The following is a 21,939-nucleotide window of genomic DNA, read 5'->3' as shown; positions in this document are numbered from 1 at the left end:
CTAGCTAATTATCCCCTCCTCGTCGCTATCCGCCCCATCGCGTTGCCGGATCGAGCTTGGCTCTCTCGAACCTTGCTTCGCCGCACGGCACCAAAAGCACGGCCGCGCCCGCGCCCTCATCCCCTCCACACGTTTCCGCCTCCCGATCCACAGCCGCCGTAGGCCGCCGCCGACACAGCTCCTCCCCCTCGCAACTCTCCAGCCCTCGGAGGCCCGAGGCTCATCAACCCGCGCTCCTTCATCCTCGGCACCTCACCCGGCGGCGCGGGCGCGCAGTGCACATCGAGAGCCGCGCGGCGCAGCCGCTCTTGTTGTCCTCCGTGGTAAGGGCTGGTGGCTTGCCTTCTGATCGCCTCTCTTATGTCCGCGCGTCGCCTGTGTGATCTGAATGTTTGGTTGGTGCGGTGCGGACAGGGGTGCGGTTCGACGCGGCAGTAGGATGGCGGCAAGCGCGCGGGACAGCGCGGATGCGGCGGAGCGAGTCGTGGATGATCACGACGGATGGGTGTCGGACGGCGAGATGGACGTGGAGATGGATGTGGAAGGCGAGTTCCAAGACCACGATGCCGACCGGAGGGACGGCGGCGCGGATGGTGATGATGAATACTTGCTGGTGCGTATGACCTTTCCTGGTGCTCCTGCCGTGGGTGTCGAGTGCTTTTGTTTCTGTCGAACCGGCAAATCTGAGGTGGCCGACGCGTGATGGCTCCGGTGGTACTCTCGATTGCTTGCCTAAGGTTCCTGCCGGCTTTTTATTCACATGCGAAAGTCGAGCTTGAGATCGTTCATGGTTTGGTGGGTAGCATGGCACGGTACATGCCTGTGCTAGATCATTAAAATTGCTCATGGACATAGATGGATCTTCATGTGTACTAGGTTTCTATTCTATCCGGAATGTAAGTTTAGATTGCTATAATTTAAGCTAAGTTTTATGGCGTAGGTGTGATGTTAATGATGGTGTGAACCAGGTGGTAAAGCATACGCTGAAAACCAGTTGAAAAACAAGAAGGCAATTGTTTTGTTAGGGTAGGGTAGAAATGTTAATTTGCAGTACTAGTATGTTTCTACTAAATTTCAAAGCACATGCCAAATTGCGAGGAAACATTAGCAGAGTGATAAACAAAAGCGTGAAAAGATCTCTAATTTTCTGGCTAAGTTTCAGTGTTGATTTTTCCTCATTTAGTCCTTGGCTGCTGAATTATTTATGGGACAGGGAGACTTGATGTCAACGGGGCTTGTGGAGCAGATTTGTTTTGGCCAATCATGTAGGTCTAGAATGCTATGTCTTTTCTTTTCTTGTGCTTATCTTCAGCCAATAATGATTTGATTTACCAGGTTGCTTTCGTACTAGGCATTTGTTGCATAATTTTCTATGCCCAACATGGCACGGTGTTGCAGATGCATGGTTTCATCCTTGTTTGATTGGGCTTGGACCAACGAGCTTGAAACACAGATTTCAATTAGAATATTTGACTCATGTCTTGTCCTTCTTGATTGGAGTTAAAATTAATTCACCTTTTGAGTTAACTACTCTCTTCACTGAGGGCATGTTTTCGGCAGCTTATCAGCGATTAAAATCCGTTTGATATTTCTTGGATTATGTCTATATTTTTATGCCAAAACTGAGAAATGATGAATTTGATTCAAACCTTAAGATTGCTCAGTGGTCCTGGTGCAAGCGGTAGAGTCTTACCGCCTGTGACCGGAAGGTCCCGGGTTCGAGTCGCGGTCTCCTCGCATTGCACAGGCGAGGGTAAGGCTTGCCACTAACACCCTTCCCCAGACCCCGCACAGAGCGGGAGCTCTCTGCACTGGGTACGCCCTTAAGATTGCTCAGACAGTGTTGTTCATTTAGTGTTTATAACTTATTCCTATTGATAATTGTCTATGTTTCTACAGCTCACTAGGATAAGGGACACGTCAGCAGCTGAAGCAAGGGCAGGAAAGGATATACAAGGCATACCATGGGATAGGATACACATAGCCAGGCAAGATTACCGAAAAGCTAGGTTGGAACAGTATAAGAACTATGAAAATTTCCCTCAATCAGGAGAGCTCATGGATAAGGTCTTCACTACCATCTAGTCTTATTTCATTAAAGGTTGTTTTTATTATTCCAAATATTCATATTTCCTAATTATTTTCAAAATGTTTTTCTTAGATGTGCAAGCAAGTGGAGAAGAGCAGCAAATATTATGAGTTTCAGCACAACACTAGATCAGTGAAGCCATCAATTCTCCATTTTCAGGTGATTTGCATTGTGTCCTACCTTTTATTGCAAGATATGCAATAACTAACTGTACTACATTCTTTCAAAAAAAAAAAAACTAACTGTACTATATATGTGAGAAAAGGTTCTTGTGGATTGTCTATTTCCTTCTTACTTGCCAGCACTTAGAAGGCTTTCTTCACAAACTTGCAAGTTGCATGTACCACCTGTATGCAACTATCCATATTAGCAAGAAACTCGAGGAAGAAAATTAGTGTCATTTTTTGTGTGGCGCTCTAATAGAACTTTTACATGAAATTATAATTCAACAATAACAACAAAGCCTTTTAGTGTAAAGTATGCTGGGGTAGGCTAGAGATAAAACCCAACAATAGCCACTAATAAAAGAGCATGATGAGAGGAATGCTAGCAAGTGAAGAACATTTATACTTGTTTTAAAACAAATGTCTTGTTAGTTATAACCAAGAAAAGAGTTAAGATGTGTTCCTTTGCATTCTCTGCTATGAAGTGGAAACTAGTTAATGTGTTTGTCTGCATCATAATCTTGTCATATGACTCCTGAGGCTGAACAGTACTGACTAACTATTGCTTCTGTAGCTTAGGAATTTGCTATGGGCAACCTCGAAGCATGATGTCTATTTTATGTCAAATTCCACAGTAAGCCACTGGTCATCATTGTCTCACAAAATATCAGAGGTTCTCGACTTCTCTGGGCATGTTGCTCCAGCGGAGGTATTCCCCTTATAGTTTCCTGCTTGCAACCTTCTGATCTAATAATCATTTTAATTTTTTGTTGTCCTCCTCTAAAAATCTAATAGGTCTCATTGTTAATGCAAATTTGGTCTCTTCTTTTATTCCTCCTCACAGAAGCATCCTGGCAGTTTACTAGAAGGTTTCTCTGGGGTTCAAGTTAGCACACTTGCTGTGAATGAGGGTTTGTTGGTAGCTGGTGGTTTTCAAGGAGAACTAATTGGCAAGGTAAGCCACCAATGAAGACTTGGTTGTAACTTTGGTTTGGCTGTTTTATCCACCCATAGGATCTAGCTGTAGATGTCCATTTCCTTTCAGTCTCTCGTTGTTTATTATTTTATTTGGTATTATATTACATATGATAAAGATCTACTACAACAACAACAATAACAACATAGCCTTTCAGTTCCAAGCAAGTTGGGGTAGGCTAGAGTTGAAACCCACCAAGAGCCCCAAGTCACGGTTCAGGCACTTCAATAGCTGCTTTCCAAGCACTCCTATTCAAACATAGATCTGCAGGTACATCCCAAGCTTTCAAATCTCTTTTTATTGCCTCCCTCATGTCAATTTCGGTCTTCCTCTACCTTTTCTCATATTATTAGCTTAGCTTAGGATTCCACAATGCACTGGTGCCTCTGGAGGTCTTCTTTGGACATGGCCAAACCACCTCAACCGATGTTGGACAAGCTTTTCTTCAATTGGTGCTACCCCTAGGCGATCACGTATATCATCGTTTCGAACTCGGTCCATTCTTGTGTGACCACAAATCCATCGCAACATACATATTTCTGCAACACTCAGTTGTTGAACATGTCGAATCTTTGTAGGCCAACATTCTGCTCCATACAACATAGCTGGTCTAATCGCCGTTCTATAAAACTTGCCTTTTAGCTTTTGTGGTACCCTCTTGTCATAGAGAATGCTAGAAGCTTGTCGCCACTTGATCCACCCTGCTTTGATTCTATGGCTAACGTTCGCATAAATATCTCCATCCCTCTGTAGCATCGATCCCAGATACCGAAGGGTATCCTTCTTAGGCACTACTTGACCTTTCAAACTCACATCTCCCTCCTCTTGTGCAGCTCCGCCAAAGTCGCATATCATGTATTCGGTTTTAGTTCTGCTCAATCTAAAACCTTTAGACTCAAGGGTCTGTCGCCATAACTCTAGTTTCCTATTTACACCCGTCTGGCTTTCGTCCACCAACACTACATCATCAGCGAACAACATACACCAAGGAATATCCTCTTGTATGTTCGTGGTAACCTCATCCATTACCAAGGCAAAGGGATACGGGCTTAAGGCTAGCCCTTGATGAAGTCCAATTTTAATCGGGAAGTAATCTGTGTTACCATCGTTTGTTCGAACACTAGTCACAACATTGTTGTACATGTCCTTGATGAGGGTCACGTACTTTGATGGGACTTTATGTTTGTCCAAAGCCCGCCACATAACATTTCTTGGTATCTTGTCATAAGCCTTCTCCAAATCAATGAAAACCATGTAGAGGTCTTTCTTCTGCTCTCTAAACCGCTCCGTAACTTATCTTATTAAGAAGATTGCTTCTGTGGTTGACCTTCCGGGCATGAAACCAAATTGGTTTGTTGATATCTGCGTTGTTCCTTGCAGGCGCTGCTCGATGACTCTCTCCCATAGCTTCATAGTGTGGCTCATCAACTGAATTCCCCGATAATTAGTACAACTTTGGATATCCCCCTTGCTCTTGTAGATTGGTACCAATATGCTTCTTCTCCACTCCTCAGGCATCTCGTTCGATCGAAAGATATTGTTGAACATCTTGATTAGCCATAATATAGCTATATTCCCGAGACATCTCCACACCTTGATTGGGATACCATCAGGGCCCATCGCTTTGCCCCCTTTCATCCTTTTCGAGGCTTCTCTGACCTCCGATTCTTGAATCCTCCGCGCAAAGTGCCTATTAGTGTCATCAAACGAGTCGTCCAGCTGAATGGTGGTGTTCTCGTTCTCACTATTGAACATTTTATCAAAATACTCTTGCCATCTATATCTGATCTCATCCTCCTTCACCAAGAGCTGCTCCCTCTCATCATTTATGCACTTGACCTGATTGAAGTCCCTTGTCTTCCTATCGCGAGTCCTAGCCATTCTATAAATGTCCTTCTCTCCTTTCTTTGTAGTTTGTACTCAAACGTTGGTAAAGGTCCTCATAGGCCCGCCCCTTTGCCTCACTCACCGCTCGTTTTGCAGTCTTCTTTGCCACTTTGTACTTCTCTATGTTGTCTGCACACCTGTCATGATACAAGCGCTTATAGCACTCCTTTTCCTTTCCTTAATAGCCTTTTGCACATCTTTATTCCACCACCAAGTGTCTTTCAAGTCGCATTCGCTCCCTTTGGTCACTCCAAGCACCTCTGAAGCAACCTTCCGAATGCATGTTGCCATCTTCTCCCACATGCTGTTTGCATCGCCTTCATCCTTCCAAGGGCCCTTTTCAATGATCTTTTCCTTAAAGACCTTTGATGCCTCCCCTTCTAATTTCCACCACTTCGTTCTAGCAACCCTAGCTTGTTTGTTCCCACGAGCTTGCACCAGAAAGCGGAAGTCAGCCACCACCAGCTTGTGTTGAGCGACCACACATTCTCTAGGTATCACCTTACACTCCACGCATGTTCGTTTATCCCTCCTTGTACGGACAAAGTCGATTTGACTAAAGTACTAGCCACTATTAAAGATCACTAAATGGGACTGTCTCATACGAAAGAAAGTGTTAGCTATCATCAGATCAAAAGCTATAGCAAAGTCTAAGACTTCCTCTCCCTCCTGGTTCCTACTACCATATCCGAAACTCCCATGAACCACCTCGAAACCTGCACTTGATGTACCTACGTGGCCATTAAGATCACCTCCTATAAAGAGCTTCTCGCTATTAGGGACAGCTCTAACCAAGCGATCTAAGTCTTCCCAGAAAAGCCGCTTAGCACTCTCATCATGGCCTACTTGGGGGGCATACACACTAATTACGTTTAAGACCATATCACTAATGACAAGTTTAAGACCATATGATAAAGATCTAAAATGGAAGAATCTTTTTACTGCATACACTGTATTTTTTAGATTGATGTATTCATCACCAGTGTACTTTCTTATTTGCTTCTGTAAACTTTTAGTGCTGTGAGAATAAGCAATTCATTGAAAGCACTGCTTGCATGCTCACCAGCTTTTTTTTATGTTGTTACAGGATTTGGAAGGCCGTAATGTAAAATTCTGTGCAAGGACAACTTTGAGTGACAATGCTATAACAAACGCCATAGATATACACAGATCGACAAGGTGAGAAACTAACTTTTCAGAACCTATCTGAAGCTGTACATTGTCATTAAAATCTAAAGGTCTCCAAATTGCTTTGCAGTGGAAGCTTGCGCATTACAGTATCTAATAACGATTGCGGTGTTCGTGAATATGATATGGAGAGATTTCAGCTCTTGAACCACTACCGTTATAACTGGCCGGTTAATGTAAGTTCTACCTCATTAGGATCCAATGTACTGTTTTGGTTGTTTCATCCATATTTGACATTCATTGCTTGCTTCCGTAACAACAGCACACATCCGTGAGCCCGGATAAGAAACTTTTGGCTGTGGTTGGAGATGATCGGGATGCTCTTCTTGTGGATTCACGAAATGGAAAGGTTTTTTTTTTTTTGCTTATTCTTTCAGGCTTTTTTGGTTTATTAATTTGGGCTTGTGTGGCTTAATTCACAACTTATTACTATTACTGCGATTCTTTCATTACATCAATATTGTGAGGTTCTTTATCAAAAAAATATTGACATTGTAACATCTATTGGCCATGACCTTTTTTTTTAAATGTTCCTCAGTACAGTAGGGCATCTGTTTTGGGCCTGTTTTGAAGTCATTTTCAAGGATCGTAGTATCAAGAAACTATAATTTTAGAAACTAGAGGCCTGCAAAACTACATTTTAGAGAGAGAGGTCCTGAGTGGAGTTTCTAATCTTTTTCCTTAAAAGGTTTTGCTCATGTCTAGTTTTACCACTGTAACAGCAAGAGATACTTTGGAGCTTTACAATCGTGTTTTGTTACTAACTGAACAGACATGAGAAGTGAAATGCGGAATTGGTGTGTTTTGCAGGTAACCTCTACCCTAGTTGGCCATCTGGACTACTCATTTGCTACGGCATGGCACCCGGATAGCCGGACCTTTGCAACCGGGAACCAGGACAAAACCTGCCGCATCTGGGACACCCGCAACTTGTCGACCTCACTTGCTGTATTGCGGGGCAACATCGGCGCGATCCGGTGCATTCGCTACTCCTCTGACGGTCGGTTCCTGGTGTTCTCGGAGCCTGCCGACTTTGTTCATGTGTACAGCGTGGCTGCAGACTACAAGAAACGGCAGGAGATCGACTTCTTTGGTGAGGTATCTGGGATCACACTCAGCCCGGACGATGAGTCCCTGTTCGTCGGAGTGTGCGACCGTGTCTATGCCAGCCTGTTGCAGTACAGGATGATCCATGCGTTCGACTATCTTGACTCGTGCGTGTGAAGAATGGAGCTTCGGTGTTGTGCTGGGTACTGGCTGAAGGTCACTTGCTCTCGGTGACGGTTCTGGTGCGCGGTTCAGGGAATGCATCTGCCTGCTGTTGTGCGCTAGTTCATGGCGAATAATGGTTCGTTGGGACTCGACGTCAGCGAATCTGCCGTGTAAATAGTTTAGCAATTGAAGCGTAGTGCTGTGGACCAATACTGTCTGAACATATGAGCAGAGTAATGTATGTTTGCGTTGTTAGTTCCAGACTCCAGAATACAAATAGTTTCGGACCAAATTCCTAAAGCCTGTGTACTGTGGAACACATGAAGGGCTAGTTTGGCTTCAATTGTATTCACTTCGATCTCTGTTAGAGTGGATTAAGGTAGAAATTAGTCAATTTTGCATTTCAATCCACTTCGATACGCGATTGAGATGGATACGAGTAGTCAACATCTCTTGTTATTATTAAGAGCTTGTTTGGTAGGGTTTTTGCCCTAGCTTTATAAAGCTATTTTTCTAGCTTCTACTAAATAAGACCTAATGAAATACTTTTTCTCCAGAAGCTATTCTTGAGCTTCCTCTCATAGGCATGGTTTTTCAGGTGAAGCTAGATGAAGCTAAAAATACTAGCTTCTCTCCTCTCTCTCATTGCTATCTTCCTCTGTTTTACAAATGTTTTTTAAAATTAGCTTTAGCTACACTAGTGAAGCTGCTTTACGAAACTAAACCAAAAAAAAAAAAACTACTTGACTAGTGAAGCTGAGCTATACCGAACATGATTTATAGGATATAACTAGAGTACTGCTCAGTTCGTTCCAAATTAAAGTATTGTTTTTTAGATATACGTAAAATATATATTTAAATAGAAAATGTTATGCATCTAGAAAAGACAACAACTTATAATTACAAATACATTTCCTCTATTTTAAATTATAAATCATTCTATAGTAGAATTTATGTATCTAGACTTCCTCTTTTTAAATTATAAATTATTCTATCTAGCAAAGTTCGAGAGACTTAGAATTTGGGACTAAAGAAATATACTAAGGCCCTATTCGCTTATCTTATAATCTGTACTTTTCAGCTTGTTTTTTCAGTCGGAACAATATTTTTCTCTCACAACACATCAGTCGGAACAGTGTATCGGCTTGTTTTTTCAACGAAGCGAACGGGGCCTAAATAAATGCGCTATGGGCTATGGTGAGGGATCTAATCAAATCGATTTAATGTTATAGAAGCGAGGAGAATTTTTTAGGACAAAACTAATACTCCAATATATTTTTTAAAGGAAAGGTGTGTGTCAAGATGTCAACCGTTGATTCGATGTTCAACTGCTTTGAAAGGAGAAGCGTGTGTGAAGATCTCAACCGTTGATTCGATATTTAACTGCCGCACTTAACCAATCTTGCCGCCACCGCAGACGGGCGCTCGTGCTCGGAATCTCATCCAGTCCATTCGGCCACTCCGCCGGGAGGTCGCAAAAATCTCACCACTAAAGTTCAGCGGCAGCAGAGCTCGCTCCAATTTCGAGCTCGCCAATGGCAGTTGGGCCTGTGACCGCGCCCTCCTCCATGGCGGTCCGCTCCGCGCGCCGTAACCGGGCGATCGTACCGACAGTCTCCGCGGCCCGCGAGCCGGCGCGCGCGTGGACAGCGGCCGGCGCGGAGGGGAGGGCGCGGAGAGGGAAGGAGGCGGAGGTGGAGGACGAGGAGGAAGCGGAGAGGCGGCGGAAGGAGGAGGTGAACCGGAAGATCGCGTCCCGGAAGGCGCTGTCCGTCATCCTCCGGCGCGAGGCCACCAAAGCGGTCCTCGACAAGCGCAAGCCCGGCAAGGGCACGCGCCGCCTCCTCCCCGGCACCGTCCTTGAGGCCCTGCACGACCGCGTCGCCGCCCTCCGATGGGACTCCGCCCTCAAGGTCCTGCTCCCTTCGACCCCCCAAACCACCTCTCCATTGCAGTCGCACCACAACTTCTTATCCGGATGAAACGACGCTTAATCCTGCCGCGTCCACTGCCGCGCAGGTGTTCGAGCTAATGCGGGACCAGGTGTGGTACAGGCCTTACATCGGCATCTACATCAAACTTATAACCATGCTCGGCAAGTGCAAGCAGCCGGAGAAGGCGCATGAGCTCTTCCAGGCGATGATCGATGAGGGTTGCGCGCCCAACCTCGAGTCCTACACCGCCCTAGTCTCCGCGTATAGCAGGAGCGGCCGATTCCGTGAGGCATTCGACCTATTTGATCGGATGAAGGACACCCCGGGTTGCCAGCCTGATGCGCAGACGTACTCGATTCTCATCAAGCCATGCTTACACGCTTATGATTTTGAGAAGGTGAAGAGTTTGCTGACTGATATGGCACGGACGGGCATCCGGCCTAACACTGTCACCTATAATACATTGATCGATGCCTATGGGAAAGCAGGAAGGTAACTGACCGCAAGAACCTATGCTTATGTAATCCAGTAATGATTGATCATATATTTGGTAATAAATGCTGTCTTAAAATTCTACTAGCTCTAAAGGGATGCACCATGTTTACCTGAAACCTAGTTAACAAGTTACCATCTCAGAGTTTGAAGTAGTTTTACCATTCATTGAATTTTGTAGTCACCCAAATCTTTAGTTATTCATGATTAGGTTCCATGGAATGTAGTTTATGAAATGCTCATTCATTTTTTTTTACCAAAGCATTCTGAAAATTTTCTTGTACTCTGTTCTTGATAATGAACCTGATTGTTGTTAAAAGAAAAAAAATCTTTTTTGGTAAGAAGTTACTGCAGTTCCTCCTTTCCAGTAGATGCACTGATAATACAGCTGAACCTTGAATTTTGAGAAGTGCCCTTGGTTGCATTTGTTTAGCCGTCCAAATCTATCATTATATCCAGTTATTCCTGAATTGGGTTCTATGAAATAGAGCTCAGCTAATGCTATTTTATTTTAAAGGTTTGCTGAGATGGAATCAACTCTTCTGAAGATGTTGTTACAAAATTGCAAGCCTGATGTGTGGACAATGAATTCTACTCTCAGAGCCTTTGGCAGTAGTGGTCAGATTGAGACAATGGGAAGCTGCTATGAGAAGTTCCAGGCCTCTGGTATTGTCCCAAACATTAAGACCTACAATATCTTACTCGATTCCTATGGTAAAGCCAAAATGTATGAGAAGATGGGAGCTGTGATGGAGTACATGCAGAAGTATTACTATTCTTGGACAATAGTTACTTACAATGTAGTGACTGATGCATTTGGAAGGGCCGGAGACCTTGAGCAGATGGAATACATATTTAGGCTAATGAAATCTGAGCGTATAAAGCCCAATTGTGTTACACTCTGTTCAGTGATTAGAGCATATGGAAGAGCTGGGGAAGTTAAGAAAATAAAGACAGTGTTGAGAATTGTTGAGAATTCTGACATAACATTGGATATTGTGTTCTTCAACTGTTTGGTGGATGCATATGGGAGGGTGGGGTGCTTGGCAGAGATGTGGGATGTTCTTGATTTGATGAACGAGCACAGATGCAAATCAGACAAGGTAACATGCACTACCATGATCAAATGGTTTCTCATCAAAGGAATCAACGATCATCGTGTTCAGTATCTACGTGATCTTAAAGATGGGCGTGCAACAGATGATACATAGGAGTGAACACAAAAGCAACTCATGGAGTAGTGGCTTTTGTCTACATTTTTTTAAGGAAGTGGAATTGATCTTTTTGAGCCTCCGTTTACATACATGCAACGATCCCACATTCCCACCTGCCCTACCATATCATGAATTACTGACTTGAATGCTACTGAACCAAACATTAACAAAAGATGCTCGACAGTCCTCCGAGGGTTATCTCACGAAGGTAGATTGATCGGTGGGTGTGTGCGTAATTAGGAACCGGATGGTGACACAAGGCGCAGAGACAGCGATTTAGATAGGTTTGGGCCCGTATGATCGACGTAATACCCTATATCCTGTGTCTTTGGTGTATTGTATGATATGTATGTAGATGACCCCTGCCCCTCCTTATATGCTCTGGAGGGGTAGGGTTACAAGGAAAGTATCCTATTTGATACTATACAATATCTTACGGTGCGCGTCGACTAGTGTCGTGCACGCCTTGATCTTGTGGGCTGGGCCACCTCTGATGGTGCGGCCCATGTCTTGTCTTATGGATACCGGGGGTCATATCCCGCACAGCTAGTCCCCGAGCGTCTTGTATCCGTTGTGCAACGCCGTCTTGAGCGTTTTTTTTTGTCTACATTTAATGCTCCATGCACGTATCGCAAAATTCGATGTGATGACTACTGTTCACTTTTTGGGAAGTTTTTTTTTGAACTAAACACGGGCCTAGTGTTGAGTCTATCCATCATTAAGAGCCAGGAGAAAACTCTTAGTTTGTTGCAACATTTGGACCTCCAAATCCACATGAAGGGAGCAGGAGGGGACACATTCTTGTACGGGAAGTCGTAGACTTTGGAAGACGTATATGTGCTAGTTCCCCATATATAGTGCCATCTGCCATGTGTCCTTCGAATGTTCCTTAAATCCTGGAGTTCCAAGTACTCCTGGTGGGCTTGTTCTGATAAGGGTAAATGGAATTGAGCAAACACTGTGTTGTTCTCTAGAAAACACTATAGCTGCCGATGATGTCAGAGTTACCCTAAGCAGCTATAAAATCTATGGAGGAAGTTCAGAACCAACTGCAAGTAATTGAAGTTTGCAACTGTACCGATTTCAACAACCTTGTGGTTACTCTTAATTGACTGCAGAGTTTGTTTTGAAGCTTCTACTAACTGAACCCATTAACTTCTTTCCAAGAAGGAATCCACATAGAAAGCGCTTCCACAAATTGTAATTTGCCACCAGCTCTCCTGTGTGTTCGAAAAAAGTGTGATTTGAATTTTGATCTGGCTTAATTACTTTTATGATGTTTGTTGGTTCTTCTTGCAGAATATTCACATGCAATCATGAATCATGCTTAAGCTCCATTCTTCCACTAATGCATCTATCCAAAGTAGTATCTTGGATACTAAGAACTTTTTGGCATTGCTTGCAAGTTTATTATTTGGATCTGATCTGATCTCGGATATGTGTATGTGAGAGATGAACCAAAGGAAAGTCATGCACACACAGAGCAACCTCGTCATGGTTCTTGTATCGTATCAAAGAACCTGGAGCTGGAGGAGTCACAAATCGTGGCTTCTGCTGGCTCCCAGCTCATTTTGACATGAGAGATATGAACATTACTGCTGCAAAGCTAATTAGTGAAGAGCCTCTGTAAGAAGCATTGTACTCGCGCTGCAAGAAGTGTGTCCGAACAGGCTGATTAGTAATTTTTGTAGAAGTCACAATTTGCTGAAAAAAATACAAGGTGGGTCTCGAAATCATCCTCATATCCTAGATCTTGGAACTTGACTAGTATGCATTGGAGTTATACGTCTGGAATTTAGATCATGGATGGTGGTATACATTTTTGCTATTGTCAATGGGACACGTGCTTAACAACAGTTTTGTATTTCAGATACTTCTTCCTCAAGTGCTAATGCAATCTCTTCAACAGCATAAAACCTTCATTTTTACCTGACCAGCCTCCATCAACAGCTAAATTAAAAGGCGGTTATAAAGAACGGCACAAGTTTTTGCTGCAGACGAAATGAGTAATATATAGCTAGTAATGAAATAATTCCATGGGGTGCCAACAAAAATGTGTACTTTTGTTATGATCGTTGCATAGTCATGTCTCTATTACACTGTATGTTAGGTACACTACACGCTGTACACGAAATCTTGAACTGTGCAAAGCTCTTTTTTTTTGAAACCGTGCAAAGCTCCATTTGTGTCACAGGCAGTGGTAGTTGAGGACTTGGTTAGTGTCCTATTAGAAATGTGTTAATCTGGGCTCGATATGGCCCAACACGATGTGCCACTACGCAAATAGGCCCATCCAGGCCCTCTTCTTCAAAAAAAGAAGAAGCCCCAGCCAGACCGGAGACTAGGGCGTCGTCGGAAGCGGAAGGGCTCAACTTCGGCCGCCGCCCACCTTCTCCCTTCCGGCGTGGAGAGAGAGTACCAGACCAAACCCTCGCCCCCAATTTCCCCCTTTCCTAGAGCGAGACGAAGATGGCGCCCAAGAGGAAGAAGAGCCATTGAGATGGCAAGGTGGAATCGCAGGACGATTCGGCAGCGAATCCGGGCGACACGTCGACATCCGACTTCGCCAAGACGGTCTACCTCGTGGCGGAGCACGAGGGGGAGAAGACGGCCTACTCCGTTTTCAAGGTCGACGCCGCCGCCGCCGCCGGTGGGACCAAGCCGCCGCGGGTCCACACGTGGCCGGGATACCCAACACAGCGCGCGGCATGTCCTTCGTCTCCGTACACTCGAAGCACGGCTCCTGGATCGTCGGCGTTGGGGGCGGGCTACGAGCGGGGACCATCATCTTCGACCCGAGCACGCTCAAGACGTTCCAGGGCCCGCGGTTCCTGCACCCCAACAGCGACCCCGTCCTCCTCTCCCTCGCCGGCGAGGTGTACGCCCTCTCGCTCCGACCTCGGGTGGTGCCCGTGCCTGACATCGATTTCGAGCCGTGGTTCCAATCTCTCAGCTTCAACGAGGTCCCCATCGGCGGCGGCGTGGGTCGGACCTACTGGTGTGAGCTGCCGCCGCCGCCCTTCTTCCCTTCATCACTGAACCCCTATCAGTTTCGTAATCCTCCGGAGATTTCAGTCACGTCCTATGCTGCCGTGGGCTCCTCCCACATCCTGCTTTCTGGCGTTTCTGCACAACAAGAAGAACCGATTGTTTTGGGTACCTATGCTTTTCATGTGGTGAACAAGACGTGGGAGAAGGTCCACGCTGAAAATCTGCCGTTTGTTGGCCAGGCAATGCCCCTTGGCGGTGGCGGCAACCTCTTCGTCGCCTGCCCCATATCCAAGGAGAACAATGGTGCCACAGCTGTGTCTGCCTCGCTGTTCCACATCTCTATCAAGGAGGCATCCCCGTCCACCCCCATGTCGCCTCCCTCATTGTTGATCAAAGAGTTCCCGATGCCGTCTCCCTCATTATCAATCCAAGAGTTCCCAGTGAGGGCATCAGAGGGCAGGATCTTCAAGCCACTCTTCTGCCCCTTGGGAAAGGGAAGTTTCTGTTCGATCATGCTGGGATCCTCTCTTCGAACTCGTGGAAAACCCAACTGCCCGAAGGAAGACCAGGTTATCTTGAGCGCCTTTCAGTTTGAGAACATTGACGCTATCTTGAACGCATGTCAATCTGCAGGCACAGATGCTAAGAACCTGCAAGTCCCCGTACAAGTGAAGGAACAGGGACATGCCTACAAATCCAAAGGCCGATCTCGTGTGCTGGATTCTGACATGCCTGTGGTTGCTGCACTGTCCATGTAAGCATCCGGGTGTTTCTCTCATTTACTTCTTTGGGCTATGTACCAATCATTTATATTCCTGCTGCTTCCACTAGATTAAATCTTCCACATTTTTGCCACAGCAAGCCAGCTAGTGAACTGACATGTATTGGGTTCTGTTTTGATTGATAAGCATTCGAGTCTATTTGTACATTTCAGTTAGCCTAAGGTTACTAGACTGCACTTAATCTAGCTTTTGATTTAAGCCAATTCAAAGTTCTAGCATGCAACACCGTATTCTGGTGGTCTGCGATTCCTTACTCCTCTGCACTTGTTTTTAACACTAGCAACGGATTAGAATTGCTAGTTGAATCAGGCATTATGACAAAATATTCTGCATAAATCCTGCACTGGCCTCCTAAACAAAACTATGTACATGCTATGCTTGTTTTTTTTTTTCTGGGGCTGGTTGTCGACTTTACAAAATCCATTGGGGTTACATTTGACAGCATTTTATGATGAGTAAATTAGATAGCTTCAGGTTGTCTGATTAGCTACCCATTTTGTACAAAACCTTTCGCATAGCAGTGATTGGTCACTGCAACAATTGATTGTTCATCATAGTTGATAACTTAATGGTTGATTCAAAGGAACCACTTTATTTTGCGCTTGCTGTTCAAAATCCTTTACTTCATTATGAAATGTTATACTCTATCGGATCAATGTGGTGATAATTGGTATTTTGGAATAATCATAACTAGTGAAGAAGGGGGGCAGGGGCGATGAGGTGGATCGGTGGAAGATTTGACCTTGGCACAAATCGCCTGTCCTTTTTGTTTTTCTTTTGAAGGAAAACATTATTATAGAGAGTGATTCCGGGTGCTCAGCGTCTCTGGTCTAGTGTTGTGGAAGTTGTAATCAAAACTCCTGGACGACGGTTGTTTGGATCCCTCCATCATTGGAATTACCATTCCTAACTTTTATTTTTGCCTTATAATTGGTTGTCAATCGCATCTACTTTGACTAAATGATCTCAACAACTGACCCCATTGGTGGTGGCCTTACCAGTGCTAAACAGCTTTGATCCTCTATTGCACTAGGCACCTTATCGTCCTCAACCAGATGACATTGCCTCCTTTTTGTGAGCTAGAGTGTGATTATGTACTGAATCACATTATTGCCACCAGCCCAGTAGTCTCTGTGGCTTCAGACACCATTGGTCTTCCCTTTATTCCCTGCTGAGCTCACCTGCCGGGATTGTTTTAAGGAATTCCTTGTTTTAATAATTAACTTTATTTAGTTACTTCATGTATGAGCTCCAAATATATTTATATTCTTTCCTCCGCTGGTAGATTTTTGTTACTCTGGTTCAACGCTCTAGACTTTTTGTCAAGAAATTTGGATCTATTGTCTCCTTGATGGCTGAATCCATATAAAAGTCGCTGCTGTGTGTAATAAAGGTTTGGCTTAACAAAATTTGCAATACAATTTGATCTTATAGCACCAAGCCAATTCGAGTCGCGGTCTCCTCGCATTGCACAGGCGAGGGTAAGGCTTCCACTGACACTCTTCCCCAGACCCCGCACAGAGCGGGAGCTCTCTGCACTGGGTACGCCCATCTGATTTCAGGAATGTTAGTAGCTCGCAAATGGACACTAACGGCTAGGGGTGCATGTGCCATTTTTCTAGGTACAGAACTGAACATGGATAAACAGCTAAACAGCACAGACTCAAGTGTGCGGGAAACTGCAGCGCGTCCACTTTTATCAACTGTAGGTACATTAGTTTGTGATGATTTTACGATTTTTTGGTATACAGGATGTCCTGTGTTCACTGTTTTGTTATTTAGTATACTGGATATCCCTGTTTTTTTAATCTTGCGATGCTTATTATATGTTATATTATTACAAACCTGAACTTCAGGATTTATTAAGTATGCATGAGCTGCATTGTTAGGCTAGCTTTCATCTATTGTCACAGTAGCTGAATATTGACTTTTTTTTTTCCTTTTATGATATGATCCAGGGACGCAAAAAAATATTAAAGTATTTGATAAGGAAACAGATAAGACAAGAGGAAACCAAACTACTGTAGCAGTGTAATCTTCTACCGGACACAGAGTGGTCTTGTACAAGAATCAAGCAAACATTGAGAGTTTTAATATTTGTGCTAACCAGCGTGTTTTATCAAACACGAGAGCTTTTGTGCGAACTGCGAAGCAGGCTATGATATATATTCCTCGGGATGGCATCACATCCCTTGTGTCCTTGCTGCTAATGCTACCATGGAGCTTATCATAATAGGATATGACCAGCAACATTTTTAGTGTTTCTTGCTCTTTTTTTTTCGTTTTTGTTGTAAATTACTCATTCGGGAAACAAATGATTAGCGTTTGCAAGCGACGAGGGCACAATGGTGGTTATCCCTTTTGGTATAATCATTATTATTCCGTACGCAGCACGAGCAAGATGTCACAAATCGCCTGAGTGCAACCTTGTTCGTCTGGTCTATAAACCGTTTGTGCTGATTTGTACGACCATTTGTGCTGATTTGTACGGTTGATTTATTGTAAGAGAAAAATATTATACCATGACTAATAAGCTGGCTTCAGAAATAATAGAATGACCGGAAGCATCACATTGTTGTGCTGATAGAACATGCCCCATCTTCACGACCTCGTCTATACTTAAAGTTGCTCATTGGTCTTACCGCTGGTGAAGCTGCAAGTTTGTTCATCACGTAAAACAATGTGTTTCTATTTTGCGTTCATGAATAGTTAAAATGACACGATCTTCGTCGGTTTCTCTCTCCCGTGAAGAAAAAAAAAGTTTCATGGTGCTACTACCTGCAAGAAAATGATTTCTCGCGCATAACTATGCGAAACTTCCTTAAACAAAAAACAAGCCTCTCACACGATGATGTGTGGGGCCCACATATCAGCGAGTAGAGGGAGAGAGGCAACAGAGTTATTTTGGGACATACGAGAATAGTCACTTGCACGTGGGCCCGATGCTATCGAATATGTAGAAAATGACACGATTAGTTGCAGAAGAATTATAATGACATGTTTCTAAATAGACGAATAATAATGGTATTTCTCTAAACTTGTAAAATTGTAATGGCACCAATCAAAAACCCTTTTACAAAAGATTTATATTAGCAATTAGAACTATTTCCTGTAGAGATGATATTTAGTTCATGTGCAGTTAACGTACTTCTTGGTTCATCATCCTCATCACCAAATTGGTGTCAACATCAATACTCAAACCAGGGTGAGATTAAGGTTGTATACAAAACAGAAATGTATAATCTAACTTCTAAACTCAGCTACACATGATTCATGCAAACTAAATTGCAATTGGAACAAGCCATGAAAGGTAACAGGTCGAATACCTGATAGGCATCTCCAAGGGTGGGCACTGCTGACATCATTTGAATGGAAGAGAAAAAAAATCCATGCTACTTCATCTGTATTGCTCATGCATCTCAAGTTTGCCCAAATAGGTTGGGAAGCCGATAATCCATCTAATAATCCCTTTGTCTACATACATATCATGGATGAACTCAAGCGAGTGGACGTTAGCCCCGAGTGATTGGCGGTCCAGCGTCGCACCCTGCTGACCCGAGTTCGATCCCACACAGAGGCATTCCACGAGCAGGGGTGGTAAAAAAATTATCTCGTCTATCCACTAGTACAGAATGGATCCCGGTTTACAAACCCCTTCCCCCTTCGGTCCTGATTTTCCCACCGAAATAACCACTTCATGCCATATCTATATCTATACGTAATAATAAGAAGACAAAATTTCTACCATACTTTTTTTTTCTACCTCCTCTGAATTTCTTTTTTCAGTCTAGGTTCAAATTCCTTTTCTAGTTCGATTTCCATCCAAAATTTTACGGCTGCTCACCTATGTTCCGTCTTCCAGCACGTCGCTCCTCGCAACTTGGTAGTCCCAGCGACAAAAAAACAACTGCCTGAGAAAAATACACCTAAAAATTCAAGCCAACTTGAACCCAGGTTGTCTTCCAGCACATCCGCTCCTCGCAACTTGATAGTCCCAGCGACAAAAACAACTAGCCTGAAAAAAAAATATGCCTAAAACTTCAAGCCACAAGACTTGAACCCAGGTCTTCAGTATATACATGGCCAGCCGAACTGCACGGGGCACAGGTACGAGCACGGTCAGGCATGGCACTATACGACACGGTAGCTTAGCCGTGCTGTGCCTAATGCTGTCGTGCCAATGTAAGGTCGTGGCCCAGACACGGCACTATCACCTGAACCATGCCGTGCCGTGCCTCCGAGCACGGCGGCCTGCAGTGCCCGTGCCAGCCCTGGCCTGCCGTGCGAGGCCGCGCCACACTGCTGCCGGCGCACACCGCGCCAGGTCGCAGCGCGCTGTCGTCGCGCCACGCCGACGGAGCTGCTACTGTGCTGCACCATCGATGTCGGAGCCGCTGTGTCTCGCCGGAGCCGCTGCAGTGCGCCGCACCATCACTGTTGAAGAAAGGAGGCCGCTGCACCATCGCTGCGCCGGAGTCGCTGTTGAGGTCACCGGGGAGAGGCGACCGGCGGCAGGAAGCAAGAGGGAGGAGCAGAAGCACCGCGGGAGGGAGTGGAGAAACAGGAGCCGCCCTGGGAGCGAAGCCGCGGCAGAGAGTCGGACTAGGAGGTGGAAGCGGCGATCTGTACAGGGAAAACTCAGAGGCGTGGAGGAGCTTTGTTTTATAGCTTAGGGTTTCTAATCCAACGGTCAGGAAACAATACAAGACATCCAAGGCTGCTAGTTATCGGTCCGCGATCGTGCCAACCCATTTAGCCGTGCCGTGTCATGCTGGCACTGTGGACCGAGAATGAGGCCCAGGCACGGCACTATGGCCGGATCTTGCCAGGCACGGGCACAATGGGAACCGGGCCGAGCCATGCCAGTGTCGTGCTTTTCAGGGTCGTGCTAGTGCTGGCCCAACGGGCCTGGCCCATTTGACTAAGTATACTCCAATAATATAAAGGAGATAAGAGGTCCTAATATGGCTAGAGGGGGGTTTGAATAGCCTATTTAAAAATCTACAAGATCATTAGAGCAATTTGATTAGTATACAAACTTGCTCTAGTTCTAAAGGGTTGTAAGCCACCTATCCAACAATTCTAGTCACTATAATCACTAGACACACAATTGGCTAAGTCACTACTCACTAAGAGCTCTCACACTTGCAACACTAAAGAGCTTCACTAGATGAACTTAAGCAACAAAGTAAGCTCTCAATTCTAGCTACACTAAAGAGCTTGCTACAACTAGTTTATGGGAGAGTAAATGAGTGAGTAGAGTGATTATACCGCCGCGTAGAGGAATGAACCAATCACAATGTGGAGACAACCAATCATCGGAAAAAATCTAATCACACAAGAGACACAAGATTTTTCTTCCGACGTTCACATGCTTGCCGGCACATTAGTCCCCGTTGTGTCAACCAATATTTGGTGGTTCGGCGGCTAAGAGATGTTGCACGAACCTCGTCCACATAATTAGACACCGCAAGAACCTACCCACAAGTGAGGTAGCTCAATGACACAAGCAATGTACTAGAGTTGTCTTTGGTGTTCCGCTGGGAAAGGCACAAGACCCCTCACAAGCAACCGATCGAGACCGGAGACAATCACCAACTCCGCTCAACGATCCTCCAACCACCGGGCCATCTAGGTGTCGACAAACACCAAGAGTAACAAGCTCACAACCAGCCCAAATCATCTAACTTGTGCCACACGATGATGCAACTCAATGCAATGCACTAGAGGCTCTCCAATCTCACTCAAGATTATGAAATCAAGTGAACAAGTGAGTGGAGTGTGTTGCTCAGCTTCCAAAGGGTGTGCACAAGTGTAAGAGGTGCCAAGAGCCTGGCCAAGGCCAGCCACACCCTCTATTGATAGCCACACAAGCAAATAGAGCCATTATCCCGTGGAGCTGCTTTCTGCGAGGACACCGGATAGGGCGGTGCGGTCACCGGAGAGGGGTGGTGGTGCCACCCTGGCCGAGCCCCAAAAGCACTCCTCTCTGGATAATTAGGGTGGTGCACTGCCACCCCATGGCGGTAACTAGGGCGGTGCTCTCTCGACCCTAACTCCAGTAAGTCCCAACCTGAGTTAAAAAGCGGCGGTGGCACCGGACAGCCAGTGATGGTGCACCGCCGTGCTAGGGGCGGTGCACAAAGTCACGACTAGTGACCAACCGAGCGTTGCTGCTCTCTGCCATGTCTAGCCTATCACCGGACAGGCCAGGGCGGTGCACCGCCATACCTAGGGCGATGACCACCCCGAACCAGCTGCTCTCGGCCTCGGCCATCCGATCACCGAATAGGCCAGGGCGGTGCACCGCCGCACCCATGGTGGTGACCACCCCGAGGCAAAAACCTCCGTTAGCTGCGTTTTCGATTCTTGATTCGATCCACAAGTAGTCTAACACTACTTTGCAAGCGATGCTAACTCTCAAAGTGTTTTCTCAAAAACATGTTAGAGCCAAGTTAGCATTTCTCAAAACATCTTCCATAAATATTTTTGCTTGCTCTCCAATGTGCACTAGGCCTAAATGTAATACATGAAGACCAACACCTAGTGGCACTAGATGACCGAATTGTCTAGTTAAGAACTCTCAATAGTACGACCATCTATCCTAAATATGATCACACTCTCTATAGTGTCTTGATCACTAAAATAAAATCCCTAATTATACCTTTGCGTTGATCTCCATAGGGTTTTATTTTTCTCTTTCTTCTTTTCTATGTTGAGCACTTGATCATTATCACATGTGTCCATCTCATCATTTCATGTGATCAACATCACCATTTGAGTGCCACCATGCTCCTCACTTGGATTGCACCAACCTAGCTCATATCATCACTCATGACAAATGTTAGTGCTTAGGTTTCATCAATTATCCAAAATCAAACTAGAGCTTTTAGGAGATCGCACACCGAGGCACCATATGCTTTACGTTATATAAAACAAAATGTTTTATATTTGATTCTCCTTTGAGCTGTATTGATTCAAGAAATCCAGGTCGATACATAAATACTTGA

At 45.0% G+C, this 21,939-nt stretch overlaps 3 protein-coding genes across 6 annotated transcripts; all 3 read left to right on the top strand.

Moving 5' to 3' along the window:
* Position 1: 1 nt before the first annotated feature.
* On the top strand, positions 2–7,982 carry LOC136525379 (uncharacterized WD repeat-containing protein C2A9.03-like). Of its 2 annotated transcripts, none has more exons than XM_066518387.1 (10): positions 2–323; positions 415–613; positions 1,900–2,067; positions 2,162–2,248; positions 2,828–2,962; positions 3,098–3,208; positions 6,204–6,295; positions 6,375–6,480; positions 6,567–6,653; positions 7,115–7,982. In XM_066518387.1, exons 2-10 carry the CDS (start codon positions 440–442, stop codon positions 7,526–7,528), a joined length of 1,374 nt encoding a protein of 457 aa, XP_066374484.1. In that variant the 5' UTR covers positions 2–323; positions 415–439; the 3' UTR covers positions 7,529–7,982. The 2 variants fall into 2 exon arrangements, with proteins under 2 accessions (XP_066374484.1, XP_066374485.1); XM_066518388.1 differs by lacking the exon at positions 2–323 and adding an exon at positions 1,656–1,815 and having other exon boundaries at positions 485–613.
* Positions 7,983–8,447: 465 nt separating this feature from the next.
* On the top strand, positions 8,448–11,742 carry LOC136528670 (pentatricopeptide repeat-containing protein At5g48730, chloroplastic-like). Of its 2 annotated transcripts, none has more exons than XM_066521635.1 (4): positions 8,448–8,713; positions 8,807–9,429; positions 9,536–9,942; positions 10,460–11,742. In XM_066521635.1, the coding sequence occupies exons 2-4, from the start codon at positions 9,052–9,054 to the stop codon at positions 11,151–11,153; spliced, it is 1,479 nt and encodes a 492-aa protein (XP_066377732.1). In that variant the 5' UTR covers positions 8,448–8,713; positions 8,807–9,051; the 3' UTR covers positions 11,154–11,742. The 2 variants fall into 2 exon arrangements, with proteins under 2 accessions (XP_066377732.1, XP_066377731.1); XM_066521634.1 differs by having other exon boundaries at positions 8,802–9,429.
* Positions 11,743–11,863: 121 nt separating this feature from the next.
* Positions 11,864–17,438, top strand: LOC136529805 (uncharacterized). 2 transcript variants are annotated; one of them, XM_066522869.1, is made up of 6 exons: positions 11,864–14,312; positions 14,387–14,716; positions 14,781–14,901; positions 16,364–16,410; positions 16,552–16,638; positions 16,888–17,438. In XM_066522869.1, the coding sequence occupies exons 1-6, from the start codon at positions 13,865–13,867 to the stop codon at positions 16,962–16,964; spliced, it is 1,110 nt and encodes a 369-aa protein (XP_066378966.1). In that variant the 5' UTR covers positions 11,864–13,864; the 3' UTR covers positions 16,965–17,438. The 2 variants fall into 2 exon arrangements, with proteins under 2 accessions (XP_066378966.1, XP_066378965.1); XM_066522868.1 differs by having other exon boundaries at positions 11,864–14,901; positions 16,888–17,433.
* Positions 17,439–21,939: the final 4,501 nt, after the last annotated feature.

Source organism: Miscanthus floridulus, chromosome 19, assembly GCF_019320115.1.
Source record: "Miscanthus floridulus cultivar M001 chromosome 19, ASM1932011v1, whole genome shotgun sequence".
In the NCBI taxonomy this organism is placed as follows: Eukaryota; Viridiplantae; Streptophyta; class Magnoliopsida; order Poales; family Poaceae; genus Miscanthus; species Miscanthus floridulus.
The sequence above is the reverse complement of the archived record's forward strand: the minus strand, read 5'-3'. Positions and strand labels throughout refer to the sequence as shown.